This window comes from Brienomyrus brachyistius, chromosome 1 (assembly GCF_023856365.1).
Source record: "Brienomyrus brachyistius isolate T26 chromosome 1, BBRACH_0.4, whole genome shotgun sequence".
NCBI classification, from domain to species: Eukaryota; Metazoa; Chordata; class Actinopteri; order Osteoglossiformes; family Mormyridae; genus Brienomyrus; species Brienomyrus brachyistius.
Genome location: NC_064533.1, coordinates 28,499,211 through 28,522,641, shown reverse-complemented (window position 1 = coordinate 28,522,641; position 23,431 = coordinate 28,499,211). Strand labels below are relative to the sequence as shown.

At 43.7% G+C, this 23,431-nt stretch overlaps 1 protein-coding gene across 2 annotated transcripts in view; it reads left to right on the top strand.

Annotated features, from left to right (window-relative positions):
- Nucleotides 1-23,431, top strand: part of vps41 (VPS41 subunit of HOPS complex) — a 44,739-nt gene that overhangs the window by 11,734 nt on the left and 9,574 nt on the right. For both annotated transcript variants that reach the window (XM_049011719.1, XM_049011730.1), the window contains exons 4-18: nucleotides 1,460-1,537; nucleotides 3,780-3,854; nucleotides 9,105-9,167; nucleotides 11,295-11,360; nucleotides 16,691-16,810; nucleotides 18,009-18,155; nucleotides 18,645-18,711; nucleotides 19,221-19,318; nucleotides 19,805-19,934; nucleotides 20,340-20,455; nucleotides 21,152-21,208; nucleotides 21,555-21,616; nucleotides 21,705-21,786; nucleotides 22,349-22,441; nucleotides 22,878-23,005. In XM_049011719.1, coding sequence (XP_048867676.1) covers nucleotides 1,460-1,537; nucleotides 3,780-3,854; nucleotides 9,105-9,167; nucleotides 11,295-11,360; nucleotides 16,691-16,810; nucleotides 18,009-18,155; nucleotides 18,645-18,711; nucleotides 19,221-19,318; nucleotides 19,805-19,934; nucleotides 20,340-20,455; nucleotides 21,152-21,208; nucleotides 21,555-21,616; nucleotides 21,705-21,786; nucleotides 22,349-22,441; nucleotides 22,878-23,005 — 1,382 coding nt within the window. The remainder of the gene's footprint in view (nucleotides 1-1,459; nucleotides 1,538-3,779; nucleotides 3,855-9,104; nucleotides 9,168-11,294; nucleotides 11,361-16,690; nucleotides 16,811-18,008; nucleotides 18,156-18,644; nucleotides 18,712-19,220; nucleotides 19,319-19,804; nucleotides 19,935-20,339; nucleotides 20,456-21,151; nucleotides 21,209-21,554; nucleotides 21,617-21,704; nucleotides 21,787-22,348; nucleotides 22,442-22,877; nucleotides 23,006-23,431) is intronic.

Below are 23,431 nucleotides of genomic sequence, written 5' to 3'. Positions count from 1 at the left end.
CTGCAGTCTGTTGCCCCAGTCGAGGGGAAGATCAGCGAAAAACAGGCTTACATCTCACACCAGGAGACCACAGACAGAGGCGAAGGAATGAACGTAAGGTGGAGACCAAAAGAATCGGATGTGGCCAATGGGGCACTGGGGGGGGGGGGTGTGGCCATGCTGTGCTTATGCTGCTTAAGCATGCCGATGTGCTGAAAACGCCATTTCACACTGCTGTGTTTTTAATAAATGGGGCTTCCCCAGCAATTTCACACTCCGCGCTCTGTGGGCCCCAGGCTCCGTGCATCCGAAGGCGGCTTTAATTCCCTGCCCTGGTCCAGCGGTACGGGGCGCTGGTGGTCTGGCTCCTGCCTGCACACCTTTCACTGCCAACTCCAGGCAAACATTGGTGGCAATGAGGCTCAAAGTCCGAGGGCTGGCAGTCTGGATGGTAACACAGGCCAGTACGGAGTGGTTAGTACCAAGCAATTACTAAATTAGTATGCATCCGCAAGAAACAAAACCATCTCGTATCACTCAAACGGATCTATAGATCTTTAGATGCTAACTAATATGGGGTAAATGGTCTTTTATTTTGATAAATGGTAAATTTGATCTAGGGATTTGAAGATTTATTTGATCTTGCTTGAAGGTTTCAGCCACAAGAAGCTACATAACGGTTAGGTACACGATGGCTACCATGCGTCATTATTAATGAATATAGGTCACGTATGACAATTTCAGTGCAGGAAAAATAATTTTAAAGATTGTATCATTGCCAAAAACAACATATATCTACCTATAATTCATGTCGTATTTGAATCCATGTCATACTTTTACTAGTAAAGCTCTTTATTGTATTGAATTAATTGCCATTTATAGTATTTACAACTGTTGTTTTCGATGTTGGACTTGTTTAGATTTGCATTTTTGGACTTTTATGCTCCTGTTAGAATTGATACATTTTTCTTTCAAGCTGCTTTACTTTCAAGTTTTACTGAATGTTTGTTTTTGACCTTGGGTTGCCGAGTGTTTTTCTGTATCACATTATTATAGATCAAATGCAGACCTCTCCTCTGTAAGTTAATTTGTCACAGATTAAATATAATTTGCTTAGCCTGAAGTTCCATTGTTGTGTTTGTTATGTATGATTAATTATATTTTAAAATGGCTAATTAACTAGCTGGCATCCTGTCCAGGTTGTGCCCCTGCCTACTGCTCTGTGCAGCCTACGATAGGCTTTCATTGGATAATGTGAGCTGATGCTTCTAAGTTGTGGGTAAGCCCTGCGATATGCTGGCATCCCATAAAGGGTGACCCCTGCCTTGTGCTGCCCGTGGTTCTGTAGGCAGACTCTGTGTTCCCTGTGACTCTGCTAGATAGCTGGAAATGGAAGATGAATGCATGGAGTTCTGTGGTTCTGTATTAAACTCAACTAATTGTCAGCTGTTTCTTGTCTTCTCTGTTTTCTATTTTGCAGTTTCTGGCTTTGGGAACACATTTTGGAAAGGTTTATCTGCTTGACATTCAAGGAAATATCACTCAGAAGTTTGAAATCGTAAGTATGCGCTACCCAAATACAACTAACAACTGTTTAACAGCTAACATTTTCACTTATAACTTGGTCTAAATCTTGATAATCTTGATCACATGAGGACTTCTAACACAGACCTAGTCATCCTGGGAGAACTTCTGGTTCTTTATGAAAGAATATATACATAGTAAAACCTCGGACTGTGAGCATAATTTGTTCCAGAAACATGCTCATAATCCAAAGCACTTGTATATCCAAGCATATTTTCCCATTAGAAATAATGGAAACTCAGATGATTCATTCCACAACCCAAAAATATTAATATAAAAATGATTAATACAAAATATAAAGTAAAAATACATAAAACAAATTAACCTGTACTTTACCTCTGAAAAGAATCGTGGATGGTGTGAGGGAGATGAGAGAGAGAGCAGAGGAAGGTTATTTTGTCAGATAACTAACAGAATCACTGCTATCTGTTGGCTCACTGGAATCTTTTCCTTTTTGTGCGACTTTAACAAGGAACCTATCCAGTGTCAGCTTACTTTTCGATTTTGCGGATATGTGGACATTGCATTGTCGCTAAACAGATTCATCGCTTGCACTGCTGTGCCCTTATTCGGGTGGTGCTTTTCTACTAAATTTTGACTATACGAGTGAGGCACGCCAATTGAGACCGAGCATGGGAGACTATTACCCACAATGAGAGAGAGAAGAACAACCATCGGCTCAGTTGTGATCACGTGATGCTTGGCAGACAAAGCATATACATAATACTCGTATTGCAAGACCTCGCTCGCTTATAAAGTTAAAATTCATTAAAAAATTTTGCTTGTCTTGCAAAACACTCGTAAACCAAGTCACTCGCAATCCGAGGTTTGACTGTACCAAACCCTCCTGGCCCATTTGGTAGACAGAGCGCTACTTGGGTCTATAATGGCGTTTTGTGTTTTGCTGTAACATAGATGTTGATAAGATGAAATAGAAGGTCATACAAGGGAATTTTTTTATTTGGTAACAAAAAAGAACATTCTGGATAATGCCCATTAAAACAAAGAAGCAATGGTTTTCTGAATTCACTGAAACACTAAGCATACGAAGATGGATAATTAAGAAAATAATCAAACAGTATAATCACTGATGAGCACCTTGTGAATTAATGAGACGACAAGGTGTTTATTCTTAAATTTGAAAATCGTTAAGCCAAAACAGCAAAAATGTATGAACATGTAAGGAAGGTGTGACTCTGATTGATGGTACAGCTGCACAAATGCTTCAAGAAACGACTCAAGATCTGCTGTGTTTTGTTCGCGTGCCTGTGATTAATTTTGCGGCCTTTATGGATGCTGAATGTTTTTCCGCCAGCAGAATGATACATCTAGCTCAGTTAACGTGGGAGGTGGGTCACAGTGGGTGAGGAAGGATGGGGGGGTAGGTGGAGGTGGTCAAGTGACCAACTTATAGCCTCGGTCTACCTGGAGGGGTTCCCCCCTGACTCTGCTTAAACCAGTAGTTTCTATGTGTAGTAAACCAAGGTTGTTTTTGGTATTTGTTTGTTTGACAGGGTGCTCTCTCTTTGGCTTTTATGAATTTTTGCTATTTTAATAGATTAATTATAAATTAGTTAATTGTAATATGTAATTGTAAGTAGCAGTGGTTGGGATGGATGGATCGATGGATTACAGAAAGAAAGAAAGAGTTTTAACTGTCTTGTGCTTGACTGACTTTCTCTCATTTTGTTTGAAAGGTCAAGTTGTTATCAAGGACCTAACGTCAGTCATAACATTAAAACCACTGACAGGTGAAGTGAATAACACTGATTATCTCTCTGTCGAGGATGTCATTGTACATTAGCCAAGTCAGCAGTCGGTTCTTGAAATTGATGTGTTGGAAATGGGGAAAAAAGGGCAAGCGTAAGGATCTGAACAACTTTGACAAGTTGTGATGGTTCTGCTAAAACGGCAGGTCTTGTGGGGTGCTACTGTTGTGCAGTGGTTAGTATCTACCAAAAGTGGTCCAAGGAAGGCCAACCGGTGAACCAGCAATGGGGTCATGGGTGCCCATGGCTCTCTGATGTCATGGCTCTTTCTGCAGAATAATGCATCCTGTCACAGATGGGCGGGGCTCAGGTTCATGATTAAAATAGCCTCCCACCTACACATGCTCTCCCACGTTCTCATGGTAGTAGTGGATGTAGCAGACATGGAATTGTGTGGTGTTGTCATCCTGCATGTGCATACACACTGATTCACTCTTCCTCTCCCAGAGTTCGGTGAAGATCAACCAGATCAGCCTGGATGAGGGTGGAGAGAATGTCGGCGTCTGCTCTGAAGATGGCAAGGTAGCCAAGCTGTGCACCCCACCTCTGCGCTTCTGCATTTCCATCTGATGCTTCGGCTGACATGTTTTATTCAAAGCGTCTCACAGCTCTTGCACATTTACACTACTTGAGGTTTTCCTTTAGCCATTCAGGTTAAATAACTCCAGACAGCCCCTCGTGAAAAACATACTTCTCTGTCCCCCATGCTGCATGCTAACCCTGTAGGTCATACCTTGCGTGAATAATGAAAAATGACAGATTATTATTATTATTACTGTAAATAAAATTAGTTATTGCTGAAATGTATGTTCGCGAAGAAAACAAATGATTTTACAGACAGCTTCCGTCTCTGCAGGTGTAAATAGCAACACAGCTGGATCTCTTATGCCCCCTTATGGACTTGTAGATTTTTTTTCATTTTTAAAGAAATATCTTTCTTTAAGCATGAAGATGATAATATGAATAAATGTGCCACTCCTTATTACATTTAATCATGCTGAATAGCGATTGACTTTGGCTGAATAATTGTTTATCTTTGCTCTACTCCTATTTTTTTGTCATGTGAATTAGTTACATGTAGAAGTGGTTGAGCTTTGTCAGATATAATCGTTTGAGAGTCTTTAATCATTTATATGGTACCAGTCAAAAGTCTGGACATGCCATGCCGCCTTCAAAGGAGAGTGATGGTATGACATCACATGACCTGGCCACTTGACGTAAACCCCGTAGTGAGGGTTGGAGGAGTCTGACCAGAGATTGGTGGAAAAGTGGCCAATGAGTGCTCAGCATATGTGGGAAGTTTTTCAGAACAGCTGGAAAAGCATCCCAAGAGGCCACCTCATAAAGCTGGGTCAGCCAGTCCCTGGAGCAATTGGGGTAAAGGGCTTTACTTATCATGCATCACTCTGCTGACCAAGGGATTTGAACCAGCAACCTTCTGAGTCTCAACCCCTGGAGATTCCCGCTCCAACAATTTAATCTGTTTTGTTCAATAGTTTTTTGGTCAGTGCATAATTCTGTATATTCTATTTTACATTTTTAATATCTTTTTACTATTCTGTACATTTTAGAATTAAGAAACCTCTCTATGGGTAACTTTTGATTGGTACTATGTTTCTACACCAACCGGAGGGGAGTGTTTGAGGGATGTTGGGTAATTGCGTCGAAAATTCATCAGACAGTCTCCATCAGTAACTACAATGGAAAATTGAGGCATCTCGTAATATAAACTTGAGAATTTAATCAACAACCAGAGTGTTTATGTTTACTCATTTCGCAGACGCCAAAGCCATGCATATTTGAGAAAACAGGGTCTTACTATCCCTGGAGCAATTGGAGTTAATACCCAAATATGGAATCATTCAGGCGATTATGGGAATCGAGCCAGCAACCTTCTGATCACAGGCAGGGTCCTAACCAGCAGAGCTGCACACTGTCCAGTGACTGTGCGTTAACTTTGGCGAAGTGGATATGCTCAGAATGTAGAAGAAATTTTGAGTCAATGGATTGAGAATAAGGATTTATGATATAAAAAGTGTGGGGTGATTTTTAATGTTGGTACATTTCGATGTGGGTGGCAGGCGCTCATTTAATTCCCAGCTGGGTAGAGGCGGTTCTGGAGGGCCGCCGGACTGACGGACGGTGCTGATTACGGAGAGCAGCCCTCTGCTGTGGCCGGGAGAGCAGGTACTCTGGGTCCAGCTCTTAGTGCACTCAGGCAGCAAATTCACGGCACTGACAGACGTCTGTTCCCAGAACCACTGCTAATATTGTGCTGCCCATGAATTTCAGAGCTCCTTTTTTTATTTTTAAGTCATTGCAACAGATGTCACAGTTTATACGGGACATTTTTCCCTCCACCACCAAGCACATGTGTTTTCCATTGATATTCTTCTATTGATCTCTGCTCGGCTGTTATCTCATCCGCCCCCCGATTATCCCCACCCGTGGTGGATTGCGTAGTCAAGATATGCACCCCGATATCTCCCGAAACTCACACTCCGATGGTAAAACAAGATCTTGCCTCCCTGGTAGTAGAGGTACAATTTAAAATTGCCATTTTTCCTCTGAATCCGATTCTGCTTAGTTCAGGTTCCCTTCCGTTTCTCTGTTGGTCCTGCAGACAGCCATAAACGATTTATGCACTTAGAGGATCATGTTTTTTTATTGATTATTTTAAGTCTTTAAGCTAGATGAGTTGCTCTGCAATCTAACTGCACAGTTCTGGTGGTGTAATTTCATATTCATTTGGTTATTCCTTGTCACACTCTGTTTTTGTTCAATGTCCAGGAATACATAAATAAAATTCAGGCACGTATTGTTGTTCTGTGTTACACTATATTGCCAAAAGCATTGAGACACCTGCCTTTACACACACATGAACTTTAATGACATCCCATTCTTAATACATAGGCTTTAATATGGAGTTGGCCCACCCTTTGCAGCTATAACAGCTTCAACTCTTCTGGGAAGGCTGTCCACAAGGTGTAGGAGTTTATGGGAATTTTTGACCATCCTTCCAGGAGAGTATTTGTGAGGTCAGGCACTGATGTTGGATGAGAAGACCTGGCTCGCAGTCTCCCAAAGGTGTTTTATCAAGTTGAAGTCAGGGGTCTGTGCAGGCCAGTCAAGTTCCTCCACACCAGACTCGCTCATCCATGTCCTTATGGATCTTGCTTTGTGCACTGGTGCACAGTCATGTTGGAACAGGAAGGGACCATCCACAAACTGTTCCCTCTAAGTTTGGAGCATGAAACTGTCCAAAATGGCTTTGAATGCTGCTTCATTAAGAGTTCCTTTCACTGGAAAAAAGGGGCCAAGCCCAACCCCTGACAAACAGCCCCACACCATAATCCCCCCTCCACCAAACTTTATACTTGGCACAATGCAGTCAGGCAAGTACCGTTCTCCTGGCAACCGCCAAACCCAAACTTATCCATCGGATTGCCAGACAAAGAAGTAGGTTCGTCATTCCAGAGAACACGTCTCCACTAGAGTCCAATAGCGGCATGCTATACACCACTGCATTTGACGCTTCGCATTGCACTTGTTAATGTAAGGCTTGGATGCAACTTCTCGGCCATGGAAACCCATTCCGTGAAGTTCTCTACACACTGTTCTTGAACTAATCTGAAGGCCACGTGAAGTTTGGAGGTCTGTAGCTGTTGCAGACACTTGGCGACTTCTGCACTCTGTGCGCCTCAGCATGTATTGTCCCCGCTCTGTGATTTTACATGGCCTACCACTTCATGGCTGAGTTGCTGTTGTTCCCAATTGCTTCCACTTCATTATAATGCCACTAACAGGACTATGGAATATTTAATAGCGAGGAAATTTCACGAATGGACATATTGCACAGATGGCATCCTATCATAGTACCACGCTTGAATTCATTGAGCTCCTGAGATGACCCATTCTTTCACAAATGATTGTAGAAGCAGTCTGCATACCTAGGTGCTTAATTTTATACACCTCTGGTTATGGAAGTGATTGGAACACCTGAATTCAATGGTTTGGAAGGGTGTCCCAATACTTTTGTCAATATAGTGTATATTTCATATGCGGCAGGTCTGCCATGGGCTAATCTGACACCAACATGTCTTAAACCTGTCACCTTAACAGGACCTGTAGGAAGCGCTAATACTGTGAACAGACGCTGAAAAAAGTAACCTCACGTTCTCTGAACTGACCCGAATCTAGGTCCTCCCGTGAGCAGCAAGGCTCTAGAAAGTTCCCATCGAATCCGAGCTCTATGGCGGCCATGAGATATTATGCGCGGCTTTGATAGAAGACGGGATGTTTTTGGCTCAGAAGGCCCGCACACAGAAAGAAGAGTTCATGGTATTGACCTAAGGAGGATGATGTGGATGGAGTGGGCGTCGCCTTTCCTTAGAATGTCCACTCTTTGTCGGAAAACGCTTGCTGAATAGCCATCCCGCCGAAGTAAATAACGGCTGAGTGAATGCCTGTTGTGTAACAGCGTTTTGTTTCTCACCGAGCTCTGTGTGAAAAGGAAAATATGCCTTGTCAATAAGGGACACACAAAAGTCCCCACGTGACCCTTTGGCCTGTGTATTTCTCGCCAGAAGATGCATAACTGCTTTACCGTTCAGCTTTTTGTACATGCAGGATACAGGCCATCCGTGAAAAGCCCCAGAAACCATGCAGGCATCTGTGAAAAGAACAAAAACTCTGATTTTCTCCTAAATTGAAAAATTTTTGAGGAATAGAATTTATAAATGACATGGTATACATTGGGGTCTAGTGACTATATAGATCAGAGCAAAGGGGTGATCACGGTGCCCCTGAAAATGAATCGTCTTTGACTTGCATCCATTGATGTGTTTGTGCAACAGCCTGAAATTCAGAGCATAATTCACTGTTGCATCCTTTGCAGCAGATGCCTTTAAATTGAGAACAATAGCTGCATTCCTTCAAAAAAATGAGTGGTATTAGAAAATAAAGGTAAATAAAGGCCATCAAATTGATCTTGGGGGTGATGTGACTCTGCCGGTTAGGAGTCTGTGCCCCTTTCCGGAAGGTTGCTGGTTTGAATAACATAGCCTGCAGAGTAATTAAATTACTGTTGCACCCTTGAGCAAGGACCTTAACCCCAAGAATTAGGAGTGCCAACAAAAAAATGGCGGAACCTAAACTCTGACCATAAGCTTCACTATCCCCTGTATATCTGGGTGTCGCATCTTGTTTTTTAACCCGTTTATGCCCATATACAGTTATTTTTTTTTTACTTTTATTCTACTCGCTGGAGAGGAGTCTAAGAGTCAAGCTCATGCCTCCCCATCAACAAATTCTCCATGTTACTGGCAATCACTGAGCGCACAGGTTTGCCTTTAATTGGGGGCCACAGTGTGAGTTTGTGGGCTTGGGGAAGGAGCTGGTCTGCATCCAGATAATGAATGCACCTGAAAAGCCATCAGTGGTTCCGTGGCCAGGCTGTAGGGTCTGATGTCGTTGACTTTGTGCAGTATGCCGGAAGCGTACGCCACCCAATTAACTTGTGCTTGAAGCAGAGGCCATGAATTCTGCCCGGGAGTGCCCATGGTTCCGGTGTGTTTAGGCAAAGTTGTTGCGGAGTGGGCCTCTATCATCCGCTTACTGGTTTTTGAGTGCTTCTAGACTGGGCTTTCCCGGTTTTTCCCAGAACTGCATTACTTTCTCTATTGCTGCAAATCTCTCTTTCTCATTGTACAGAGGTTGCACCTTAATGTCGGTCTTTCTCAGCCTCTTTTCCCATCTCTTTGGTGTACGCAGGTGCAGGTGTGTGGACTCTACACCAGAGAGGGCTTCCACGAGAACTTTGACTGTCCCATCAAGGTATGCTAGCAACTTCAGCATAGTCATTAACGTAACATTTTATTTGATCACTCTGTGTCCTACATGAACTGACCACATCAACAGAAAACCTATCGTTGTTCTGATATCTATATGATGCTTGATGATTCACAAAGTGTGTGAAAGATCTTTTTCAAACTTTGAAGACTCTAGGATTCTAGGAGTGAAGATCTGGAACTTTTCAAATTTTGGGAGGTATAACACCAAAATTAAAGTAGCACCACAGAATGGTAGCATATGAAAAAACAGACTTTGAACCTGATTGAGACAGGTCGCTGTATTTTGGAGAGGTGGGAGAGTGTGTGGAGGGGCTTGAGATGGTATAGGTTGGGGGATGGGAGGAGTAGGGATTATATGGGAGGGGGGGTGAGGGATCCGTCCAGGGAATATATTATTATCGTTCCGACAGCATCTAGTTCAACCTGAAGCTTTTTTCAGGCTATCCCTCAACACAATTCAGAGATTATGTGACTCCCATCAACATTGCTGCCACAACCGGTGTGGAGCTGCATTAGCATGCAGGAGGGAGAAGCCACGGTGCATGAGTGGACAATTACAGCTCGCTAACGGAGAGTCGCGCTGCTCTGGAAAGCCCGGCTGTCTGCTCGAGAGTGAATTTCACTTTTAAATCACTCTTCGAGTATGTAGAGCAGTTTCCTCAAGTACACACTCACAACAAGTGACTCTTTGACAATCCACACCTGCACGTGTGTCCCCCTCCCCCCCCCCTCCCAAGTTGTAGTTTGAGCTCAGAGTCAGGGTAATCATTGTTATTTGGTGTAGGGGGAAATGCCTCATAACAGACACGTTAATGAACTGTGTGATTCTGTGTAAAGTGGCATGTGCATTGCAGACAGGGAATGACAGGAGCTGTAATACTCTCACTCTTAAGGTCCCAGAAACACGACTGCACTTTGGTTCACTATATACCGTACCTCTATAAAGTATATCTATCTGACTGTCTGTCTGTCTGTCCGTCTGTCTGACTGACCAACCAAACACTTTAGCTTTATTTTTGTTTTTATAGTATGTGGCATTGCTGGAGAGAGCAGAGAGAATATATCTGTAAATGTACAATGACAATAAAGAGTTTTTATTCCATTTACACTTGATTTTCTAAATGTTTAATTTTGTACTGTATTATTTTGTGCCATTCATAAGTATGTACTTCTGTATTTTTCAGAGCATATTTCAATATTGTCCTGCTGTCTTATGGAGCTGAGTGATGACCTTTAATTGCTGCATCATCCTCCAATGTGCAGGAGAATCACAAGGTGGCAGGATACGGATTTGGATTCGGATAGCCGGACAGTCCGGCCTCACACATCCGAAATAGGGACCCCTGCTATAGAGCCCTCTAATTAGACAGGGACTGACACTGTCAGCTCTTGGGGCCAGTGCATTTTCACGTGCCCATCAGCCCTCCCCAGCCCAGAAGAGGGGGCGCCTGACCAGCATGTGACGGGTGTCCAGAGCTGGCCTGGGCTACAGCGGGCTCCTTATTACCACTGGGGGAGGAGAGGCTCGGTGTGTTTGCACGTCAGGGGCCCGAGTCAAAGTGATGCGGCCATCAATGAAATATGAAATAATATTCCTGCCCATGGAGACTTAAGGAGGAGAAGAGCAATAAGATAAAGTGAAATCCTTTTAGGACGCCAAATGTAAAAAGCCCCCGCCTCTGTGATCTGCCCCCCCCCCACTCCCCACCATGCTGACACAGCACTGAGCCAGTGCCCCCATCCCTGTATTATTCATTTATCCCACCCCCCGGGTCACGTCTCGGAATACCCCTCCCATTCCCTCCCAATCCTGCCCGGTCCCCTACTGGCCATTCTTATTCTGAGTGTCTTTTCCTACTGGGACGCCCATCAATTCCCCGGCTGCTTTTCCGTTTGGCCGTCTGTGGGATTTCACCGATCTCTTCCGGGTCTGCTATGTCTGTCCACATCGAATTTGGAAGTTGTACGGATTCTCCATTGATGATGATGATGGTACCATGCGCTGCGATGACCACTAGGGGCGCTCTTTGAAGGATGCCGGTTCTGAATGCCCTCCGCCGATCGGCCGTGTCCCTGTCAGCTTACAGATGCGTCCTCTCCTCCCCTGCAGGTGGTGGCGCTGCACCCACAGTTCAGCAGGTCAAACAACAAGCAGTTTGTTACTGGCGGAAACAAGGTCAGTATAAAAGACATTTTTAAGTATTAAGAAGTTAGTGTCCTTTGCAAGTTTACATGTTCATGTACCACATGCTTATACCAAAAGTGATATACAATTGAGAAAGCAGGCAGGGTCAGACGGTCCCTGAAATAATAGGTGGTTAGCAGAGTGCTCAGTGGTCCAACAGTAACACCACTTTGCTGTCCCTAAGATTTGAACCGACACCCTTCCGATCTCTGGCATAACGTCCTATACCACTGATTCACAAACCATCCTCATATTCAAATCAATCACCGTGGTTAGAGACAAAAGAACACCATGACCTACAAAACAGTGTGTGACCTCGCATCTGCTCAATTGATCGAATGCTGTACGCACATCGTCATTATTGTTAGCATTATAAATGGTAGTAACAAACATCAGCAATTATAATAAATGTAATTGAAATAATCAACTTTTGTTCCTTACAGCTGGGTACCACTCAATCCTGAATCGGATAATTAAGTTACAAACCTATTTCATTAATTGTCATTTTACTCTTTTGAAAGATGTGGTTATATTGTAATGGCACAAGAGTTTATATGAGCTTTGAAAAGTGAGTCTACGGGAGCGCAGTAGGAATGGAAGCTCAGGAGAAGGTGGACCACACCTCTGTGTGATTTACGTGGCTGCCGCCTGCTCTGATGCATTCTGTAGTGTCAGGGAAGCGGTCACCTGATTTCAGAGCACTGCAACGTGAGCGCTCTGCGGATTCCAAAAGTGCACTTTCGTGTTACTCCTTAAGGCGAGTGCTGATTGTAATTGGCCCTTGGGATGGGGCCAAGGGTGTCCAAGGTCAGAATGGATGGGGGGGGGGGGGGTTCCCTGAGTAGGGAAGAGCAGATGTATGAGAGACAGAGATGTTTCTCTCGCAGTTTGCAGAATTAAGCGTGGTCGAATCAGACCCGAGTTACCTGTTGGAGTGCAGTGGTGTACAGAGCCTTAGCCTGTAATCACAGCACCAGCGTGTGACTGAGCACTGTGCTGGGCTACAGATGGTCTCCTCGTGTCAGCTTGTGCATTTTTACATAGATAATGACAGTGGGATTAAGGGGTCTCTCATGGTAAATGCTGCAGTACTGCTTTGTCATTTAAAATCTAATAGATTTGCTCCTGGTCAAAACAGGAAACATGGGCCAAAATCAAAATTGTTACAATGCATACAGGATATATTTGTCCCATGGAATCCATGAAATTGTGCCTTATATTTTTTATCTTTTTCACAGTTTAGAGGAAGACAACGCTTCCAATTGGAAAAGTTTATTTTTTATTATTATTAAAATATAGTTGAACAGTTAAACTGAACTGGTTGGATCTGTAAGTGTCCACCCTCAGGATAATGCCTCAGATAACCAAGTGTGGTATTTGCCTGTTTTTGTAAAACTCTGTCGGCAAGATTTGGCGTTATTGTGGGACAGCGGCTTTCTTCTCAGTCGTAATTAAGATATAAGTGCCGGATTTCACTTGGCTGAATCTATGAAATTGAGCTTTTCCTCTTCTAACTCCACAGTCATTGAGGCTGTGCTCTTTAGATCATTGTCTTGTTACTGTACATCTTTATCCTGGCTTCTGCAAACTGAAACAAGTTCTTCACAAAGCTTTCTCTCTGACCAGCTTCCCCTCTTTCCTGAGCATGTTTCTTCCTCAGCATTCTCCAATATTTATGCACAGTATGGAGGTACCCAGACGATCGGTGAGGTACAGACAGTTTCCCTGTCTAGAACGCCATAGAATTCTGTGGATCTATTGCAGGTCAAATGCTACATGGGATCTTTTAATTGCATGGAACTTAGAAGTGCATTAGTTGTGTGTTAAGTTTAAAGCTTTTAATTAGCCAGTGCCTCTAGTGGGTATTAAAAGGTATTTTACCTACAACTCTGCACAAAAGAATTGCACCTTCACTGGCCATCTTTATAATATCCCCTTGCTACTAAATTTATCATCTCCCACAATTAAATCACATAGACAATTTAGTTAAGGGTCTAGTTCATGTTTAACATGCATCATTTTGCCTGATATTGTTATTAATGGGGGGAAAATGACTCACAAAACATAAGCAGAAGTACTTCCACTTCTTGGTTTGACACGTTTAAAGTAGAACAACTGAATTATATGCTAATGTTGGGGCTGTCATTGCCTCTGCCCTCAGGAGGGAACTTGGGGAAGCTGACGCTCATTCCCAAGATAGATAGCTGTCTGTAGATGAGATGCATTACACAGTAAAATGACAAACTGAAGGGAATGTAGCTGTGCTCCACTCTTACTCTTATCTCATGCTTGTTGGGAAAAGCATATGATTTCCAATTTTTCATGTTGAATATGTGCACTAGTGGATGCTTGTGGAACACAGGTGGCCAACACACAGGAACTTTGAGGAGAACCTCAGGGTGACACCGTATGCTGCTGCAGTGTAAACGGTGAAATTCTGATTTGACGCTAATTGCTTTCCCTGGAAAGGATAGCTGTAATTTGATGATTTTTTTTTTTTGTGAGTAATTCTACGTGTAACTGAGTTTTTGTAGACACATGTCATGTACACATTTGTTTTAACCTTTAAGGGTGACCATCGGAAGCGATGACTAAAATTACGGATGACTGTCTTGTTTTTGACCTGTGGTGTTACCCAATGTATGGGAAGGTTATTGTGCTTCAGTGCCTTAGCTTCATTCCGAAGAATATGCGAAAAAATGTGGAATGTCACGACTGTAGTGTCTCAGATGTATTTGTGTCGTGCATATGTCAAACGTACACTTACTCAATGAAATGAACTCCAGCAATTGGTATGTTTTTTTTTTTTCAAGGTAATCACTGATTGAAGAGCTGTAAATACACATAAACAAGAATATGTGCTCTTTCGCTGCAGATGTTACCTGTTCTGACCCAACCGCAAGTCTTATTACACACAGCTGCCCCCTGGTGGAGGATGCTAGTGCATGTTGCACTTAAGGGCTTTATTTGCAGAGAATACAAACCAATAAGAGGTGAGGGGAGGGGTTATGAAACAGACATGATGATTAAAAAGGCAGGCCATTGGTCGAGCACTTTTGACTGGGGAAAGTAACTGCAGCCGGACCCAGAGAGCCGTTTGCCGGAATGCAGGCCTCACTTATTCGTATCCTGGATTGCACTCAGGAGAGAATGGCCCATTTCAATTAAGTGCTCTGCATTTGGCTCTGTTATCAAGCACCGTTCCTCCAAAATATAGTAAATAGCTACGGTTAGGAAGACTAATGCCGTTATTGTTACATGTAGCTAGTTAGGTTTGCCTCCGTTGTGCTTGCACTGCACCTTTAAGTGCATCCTGTCCCAGTGAGGGATTAGCCGTAATACCAGGCGCTTGTTCCCTGATCGCCATCTGCCCTGTTGTCTCTCTCTCTGCCTGCGTGTTTTAAATGATAACTTCATAAAATGTGACTGATGAAAATCGATACGCTCCAGCAGAAGGTGCGACTCATCACGGGCAATTCGCCGTAGCGCTGGGAGTCATATTTCCTCCATGTTATCTGACCTGTTAACAAATCCAAAGTGCTGATTCGCCCATTTCTCTGCTGCATTTCATTTTGCGTGTTTTTTCCCGTCTGAATAAATTTTGGTGAATTCTGAGGGGAAAAGAAAACCTTGCCATTCGTCTGCCTTGTCTTTAGCTAGTATATTTCTTGAAGAAATCTTGCATTTACATAATAGCTGTGCAGACTTAGAACGTTAAATGAATGTTTAAATCATGGTAGACTGCATCTTCAGATTTACTCCGTTGAATCGATAGAAAAGTCTTTAAGGCTTCATAGCACATTCAAAGCTGGCAGACTGGCTACGCCATTTGTCCGCTAAACTCGTGTGTGTATGAATTAATAATTAACCATTGATTCAATCTATCACAAGCTTGCCGTAGCACTTAAAGCTGCAAAACAGAACGACAATAAAATTAGAGGTGTTCTGCTTTTAGTGAGGAACACTGATGGAGTCAACGGCTTTTTTAGGCCATGTACGCAGAGCCGACTTTTGCGAGGTTGAACGGTAAGCAGATTTTCAGGCCAAAAGCAAAGGGGTCGACATTCAATGTCGTACTTCCCCATTTTGTGGAGAGTAGCATCGGGCTCCAGCATCAGTGCACAATTACCTGAGCAGACCCCGTATGAGGCCCCTAGGGTCCCCGGGGCCCATGCTGCCCGCTTAAGGGCGGTAAAGTGAAACAAGACCTTTGATTGGCTGCTGTGTCAAACGAAGGTGCTGAACACCAATCAGTGGTGGAGGGGTCGGCTTGCTGCCAGATAGTACCACTAAAAGCCTTAAGAATGTGAAGTATACTGTATCACCTCACGGTATGTGTTTGTTTTCTTCGCCATTCCCCCTTATTTAAAGAAAAACTTCAGTTATGAGCAGAGTAGTAACTATGTCTTGCTTAGGAGGAATAATTTTTGAAAGGATTCTTGAGGTCATAACATGATTTGTTGATGTTTGGCTTCAGACTGACAATGCATCGGTCCATTTGATCCTTTAGTGTGTGACTGCCCTCTGCTGGTGAACATTAGGCATCTTATTAACAAACTGTTTGGTCAGGTTTCATTCCTCTATGTAATTTCATTTCAAAATGGGGAGAAAAATAAAACCTCATTTGCAGCTTTGGAATAAGTACGTTATTTACCAGGGTTTTTTTATTTTTCTTTTGGGGAGGGGGGGGGGTTTACCAGAATTGAGATGTTTTTACTCCGTTTTAGTTTGTAGTTTGTTTTCCAAAATTTCCATAAAATATTTTACTGGCACCCAAATAGAAATTGTACCAAACTGAAACGGCATTATTTTTTGTAGATTTGGCAATGAGGAACTTCAAAATAGTGGAACATGAGTGGAATTCTTTGCTGTGAGGATCCCATGTGAACGTGATCCTTGATGTAGCTGTCGTCATCTAAGCTTTTATATCGGTGACGCTCTCCCAGTCTCGCCAGCTGCAGTGAATCTGAGTTTTAGCGTTGTCACATGCCAACAAATGAATTATGCTTAATTGGGCGAATAATTGTTTCAGTCTCTGTGCACAAAAGCAAATTGCTGCCGCTTCATATCTTTTGTGAAAGACGTGACGTGTTATGTTTCTGGAAATATGTCTTGGCTTTTCGAAGGTGAAAGTCATTCCTGCGGTAAAATCTGAGATGCATGCTGAAACAAAAGCACTCGTGAAATCTGAGATGCATGCTGAAACAAAAGCACTCGTGGACCCTCACTATAGCCAGTGAAGTGTGACGTGCAGTTATTCATGGCTCGTCGCTTTTTATGCACGATAATCCCATTTCTAACGTTACTTCTGTGTCCTGCAGCTGCTGCTGTACGAGAGGAATTGGCTGAGTCGCTGGAAGATGGTGTCTCTGCATGAGGGAGAGGGCATCATCACCAACATCAAGTGGAGGGCAAACCTCATAGCCTGGGCCAATAACGTGGTGAGGATGCTATCCGGATTGGGGGGGGCGGTTGTCAAAATATCGGAAGATACTCAGAAATAAATAAATCTAAGGTACCTCCCCCCTTAGTAGCTTTTTGATTGCTGGCACTCAGGTCTGTGCTTGTGAAATTTAATGACCGGTATGTTTAGTGGGTAATAATGGTAACTAATTATGATATATAGGTGTTAATGATACAGTAATTACAATATTGCTACAATAATAATTCTTTAACTACTATTACAGTTATAATAATAATAATAATAATAATAATAAAAGAATCCTTGATCCGTGTGCTCCCAGCTTGTATAGTAGCTTCCCACAGGAGATTCTTAATGCAGGACTGACAAGCTATCAGAGCAGCGAATGTAACTGTTTGGCGGGTTAATGATCAGGATTGGAGACGCGCTGAGGCATGTTGGCGCTGCCCCTCTCAGAAAGTCGGCCCCTGATTCGCTGTGCTGGTATATTAACTATTCAGAGTCCTTTCCTTTTGTCCAAAGCACGGTGTTTGTTTCATCATGCCCGCCATTCCTGCCTGATGATTGGCAGAAAGGGCTCTGTTACTCTTGTAACTGGCCATCAGTAGACAAAAGCCAGACAGAATGGGGTCTCGTCCATCCTTTTGTCATTTTGAGTGTGTATGTCAAAAGCATATATTTCACAGCAGACAACAGACTTTTCTGGCACCATTGACATGAACATTTGAGATTTTAAGACAGTGTACTGACGCCAAGCTAGAATGGACGCCAATTTCCAAATGCATTGGGGGTAGTTCTTTGTTTTAAAAATGCTGGACATCCATCCATCCATCCATGTAACTGCTGCAGTTTCAAGACTCAATATGGATACATTAATTTGATTAAGATCTTTGTTTTTATTCAGAGTCCTTTGAAAATGTGGAATGAAACTGCTCTAGTTTTCTGCATGTTTCTTTGAGAGTTTTTTGTCCTTAAGTGCAAGTGTCTTCCATCAGTAGTGCATAGTGGGGAGTAAGTGCACCTGTTAAGTCTGTTTTCTAGTTTCAGCCTCTAAAGACAAAGTAAGACATCACAGCCTGTCTAATATGAGTGAAAGTAATAACAAAGTAATAGTATTCACAGTCGGATACTTTCTGTTCTCTGTATGTCAAGATGACCTGTTCTGTTTTCCTTTCTGGTAAAATCACACTGAAAGCAGTTCTCATTTCTTCGGATAGGGAGTGAAAATTTACGACATCAGCACAAAGCAGCGAATCACCAACGTGGTCCGGGACAACATGTCCCTGCGGCCTGATATGTATCCGTGCAGCTTGTGCTGGAAGGACAATTGTACCCTTATCATTGGCTGGGGCACCTCAGTCAAGGTACCTCCGCCTCTCTGTCTGTCTGTCCGTTTCCGTCTGTCTGTCTACTTCTCTGCCTGTCTGCCGGCCTGTCAGCCTGCCTGCCTGTTTATGTGCCTGTGTGCCTATCTGTAGTTCTGCCTGCTTCTCTGCTCTGTCTGTCTGCCTTCTATGTCCCATTTTTTTGCTTTTCTGCCTGCCTGCTTATTTCTGTCCTCGTCTTCCTGTCTGTCTGTCTGTCTGCCTGCCTGCCTGGCTGCCTGCCTGTCTATCTATCTTTAGTTCTGTATGTCTGCCTGCCTGCCTGTCTGTATTCTGTATGTCTGCCTGCCTGCCTGTCTCTCTGCCTGCTTACCTGTCTGTCTGTGTCGGTCTGCCTGCCTACCATCCTGCCTGTCTGTATGCATGGATCTCATAGATAACTGTAGCTGCTTTTATCACAGGTGTCTTGTGTATGTGCATGTATGCATTCTCTTTGGCCTACAACGCGTCTCCCTTCCTGCGTTTCAGATTTGTGTCGTTAAAGAGCGAGACCCCTCTGAAATGAGGGACCTGCCCAGCCGTTACGTGGAAATAGGTGAGCTTCCAGGGATCTAAAACCCATGGCAGGGCAAGGCTGTCCGCTGAAGGGCTCACACGCTTCACATGCAGGTCACTCAGATACACTCACGCATACAAGCATGTTGACATGCAGAGGGAAATTTCTCATCATCTGGTCACTTAAACATGTTGGAAACGCAAAAGTATTTCTACTCGAATATTGAATCAGTTTCAACTCTAGTGGGCCTGTGCTTCAAAACACTTAATTTTAGATGAGATGCAGGACTGATGTTTTTCCCCACAGTGCAATGGACCTTGGAAATCCCTTCAGAACAGACACTATTCCTGTTAATTCCGCCCTTAATCGATTTGGTTACATTAATTTCAAATAGAGTTGCCACCTGCTGTATTTTATGAGATCATCCTGTATTGAAAAATAAAGTGCTGTGTCCCATTTTGAACCGCTTTGGGACGCAACTTGTCCCATAAGTTCATATCCGGACTGAAATATATACTCTCTGATAGTAGCCTGTCGTTTAACTGCAGTGTCTGCATTTGACACGGAATTCTACATCTGCGGCCTCGCGCCACTGGCCGACCAGCTGGTGACGCTGTACTATGTGAAGGAGGACGCCGACCACGTGGTATGTTCCATAAGCACTACCAGCTGGCCATTTTACCAGAGCTGTTCAGCTTCAATACTTTTTAAGGGTATATTAGAAAACGAACTGCAACATGGTATTCACAGTACAGCAGCGTCTCTCATCCCAGTCCACAGGGACCCCCAGGCAGTCCACAGTTTTGCCAGTGCACCTGAACCAAACAATCATGAACCGAACGATCAGGAACACCAGATTCATGGTACAGGTGTGCTGGGAGCAGGGAGGGAGCAGAAATATGGACTGTCTGGGGATCCATGAGGACTGGGTTGAGAGCTACTGCTCTGCCTTCCAGATAAGTTGAGGAATCTGCAATATGTGCGTAATACTTTCGATATCAGCATTTACTTGGGGACCCACAGGCAGTCTACATTTTTGCTCCCTGGGAGGGAACAAAAATGTGGACTGGTTGTGGGATCCAGAGATCTGGATTGGGAAGCACTTTGCTGTATCCTTTGGTATGCCGGTCAGGAGGAGGAGTTCCGCGCACGTCCCCGTCTGGACATCATCCAGCCTCTTCCGGAGACCTGCGAGGAGATCTCCTCTGATGCTCTCACCGTGCGACAGTTCCAGGAGAACGAGTGCAGAGATTATCGCCTCGGTGAGAGCATCTCTGCCGCTTGCTTTGTAATCTCTCTCAGTAGTCGTTGGGATCCTTATTAATCTGCTCTTCTTTAAAAGAAGACGCCTGTAGTGTATGGCCCTGTGATGTGACAGGAATCAGGGGCCCTTTCTTCAGTCTAACATAGCTGACATTACCTGTTAGCCTGTAGCATAAAGCCCTGTTATGTGACAGGAATTTAAGGGCCCTTTCCATGGTCTAACAAAGCTGACATTAGCTGTTAGCCTTCAGCGAAAGGCCCTGTGATGTGACAGGAATCCAGGGGCCCTTTCCTTAGTCTAACAAAACTGACACTAACCATTCGCCTGTAGTGTAAGGCCCCTGTCATGAGAGAATTGCCACGATGTGTCAATGTATCTGCCCTGTGTCGTTGTCTCTGAGCAGAGCATTCCGAGGGCGAGTCTCTCTTCTACATCATCAGCCCCAAGGACATTGTGGTGGCCAAGGAGCGTGACCAGGACGACCACATTGACTGGCTGCTCGACAAAAAGAAATACGAGGTTTGTCTGGGGATTAAACCAGACGTATTCATCTGTAGTGTAATTTGACTCCTGGGAGAAAAATGAGTGCATAGTTACTGCGGAAGGCAGAGTGGTGGCTATGAAATTAGGGATCTGTGCTGACAATCGGAATGTTGCCAGTTTGAATCCCACGAATGCCAGTAGTGATCCTACTACTTTGGGCCCTTAAGCAAGGCTCTTAACCTGCAATTGCTTCATCCCGGGTATGACATTAATTTACATCCAAGCCCGCAAGCAAGCCCTCCAACTTACAGGGAAAAATTGGGGTTGGTGGCAGGGAAAAATTACAGTTGTGGTGCTGAGGTATCACCCACTGCATGGCTGCACTTGGGCTCTCATCCCTGAGGTGGTTCATTCTGTAGTTGTTGTGGCAACATGCTGTAATCGGCACACACTCCTTACCTTACCACCTCTCATTACCGCTGTTTGCCTTTCACCAGAATTTCTCCTGTTACTGTTTTAGTATCTTCTATTAGATCGGTCCATTAGCTCAAGCCATGAATAAGTTGAAAACTATACATTTAAGAGCAGTATACTCATTGTGTGTAATAATCGTTCTGTAATCAAGCTGTTATGTAGTACAACAACAAGATCGAGATGGTGGTTACATCAGCGTAGGTTAGAAGTGTCCAGTGCCACCAATTCTTACTGACACGAGCCTTTTATCTGTTACAGGAGGCCCTGATGGCAGCTGAAATCAGCTTTAAGAACATAAAGCGACATGATGTGAAGGTACAGTCGCTTGCTCCTGGTGCTTTCTGGGAATTTTTAACATTTTGTATTTCATTTATTTTATACTTTTTGGAGATGAATGTTGACATCTGTTGGTTTGAACAAGTGTTGACTTAGAAATATTTAAGAACCAAGAAATCTTGAGTAATTATAGGGTGGGCCAAAGAACACTGAATGGAGAGTGTGCCTGCATGCCTGGAGCAGAGCCAATGTTTTCGCGTAACGCTTCCCCGAAAGGGGGCTGTTTTTATGTTGCGACCTCAGTTCACACATTTAATCATGTGAGTCACCCAGTGTCTGCCGAGAGGCCCCAGCTCATCTCTGACTGTGATTCTCCTCTGATCAGAAAATCGGCATGGCTTACATCAATCACCTGGTCGAGAGGGGTGATTATGATGCAGCAGCCCGGTGAGCACATCTGCACCCTTATACTCTCCGTGTCGTTTCATATTATTTTTATACGCACATTCATTCTCCTGCTTTCCTTGTGTGATAGGAAGTGCCAGAAGGTGCTGGGGAAGAACATGGACTTGTGGGAGAATGAGGTTTACAGATTCAAGACCATCGGCCAGCTGAAGGTAAGGGTGAGGCCAGAGGGGTTAGGGGGCCAGCACCTGAACCTGAGTTAAACACATCAATGAAAAGCCTTTGATTAATACTGCATTAGTCACCCGCTTTTTTAACTGCCCTCTTTCTTTAATTTGTCCCTCTTTCGACAAAAAGTGACTTTGCTACCATGGAGCATTTTATCTTCTGGATAACCTGTTTTATAACCTTGGCTGTTAAATTGTAGGTCCAAGTGGAGAAATTAGCGTTAGCTTATAATTTGGCAGGACTGTTATCTTCGACTGGTGTGGTCTATTCTGCTATGCTCTTACGCCTTCCCAGATCAACTTCAGTTGCTCTATTTGGCAGGAGTGTTGGGCTCCATGGCTATAGTCTTATCCTGCTAATCGTTAATGTTTTTCCAGATTAACTCTAGCTACTACGTTTGGCAGGAGTGTTATCCTCAATGGGTGCAGTCTATTTTCCTAATCGTTTACTCCTTCCCAGAGTAGCTTTAGCTGCTCCATTTGACAAGACTGCTGTTCTCGATGGGTACAGCCTATCCTGCTAATTGTTCATGCCTTCCTGCACCAGGCTATCAGTCAGTACCTGCCCCGGGGCGACCTGCGCCTCAGACCTGGCATCTACGAGATGATCCTGCATGAGTTTCTGAAGAGCGACTACGAGGTTATATGTTCACCTCCATTGGGCCTTGAGGGTTTACTTGAATCATTGATGCTTTAATCCAGCTTATGTCACAACGCTGTTGAATTGTTGAATCTGATTGGGCAGAAAGGTGTTGATTATTTACTATAACAATGTAGTGCTAGCCAGACAAAGTGCACAGTAGGAAATCAATGCGCAAGCATAAAACAATGGGCAATTTTGAATAACTGGCTTACAGTCATAACAACCGACAATTTTAGTACGGTGCTTTGTGTCGCATCTAAGCTACGCATCAGGTTCTTTGCCTATGCAGCCATATGATATATGGCTTGTCGTACATTATTCCTTACTTGTGCTACTGGTTAAGTCTATGCATCTCCTTATCCATTACCTATGTTGAGTATTTCCCTTTATCCTAGGATTAGCATGCATATTGAAACAGGCTTTTTCTGTGCAGGGCTTCGCCATGCTCATTCGGGAGTGGCCAGGGGAGCTCTATAACAACCTGACTATCGTTCAGGCTGTTTGTGACCATCTAAAGAGAGACCCCACTAATCGCACCCTGCTGACCACCCTGGCTGAGCTGTGAGTAGATAGCTAGTCATATCCCATAGACAGTCTCCGTGGTCATAATAATGAGTGTTCAGTGTTTAATGAGATTTAGTTAGGAGATGGACAACTCTAACTCTGTATACTGTTCTCTGAAATGTTGCATGGTTTGAGGCAATATTCGCTTAGCCTGGGGTTATGATTAAGGTTTGAGGTAGGGTTAGGATTAAGGTTAGGATTTTCTTATGGTTAGGGTTAGGTTTAAGGTCACTGATAGGCCTAGGATTGGTTTTAAATCTAGTGTTTGCTTAGAGTTAGAGGTTGGGATTAGGGTTAATGTTAGGGTTAGGGTTATGTATAGCCAGGGTTAGAATTAGGGTTAGTTTTACTATTAGGTTTAGTGTTAAGGTTGCATGTCCTTCTTAGTGCTATAAGTAGGACGTTGGTGTTGAGATACACAGA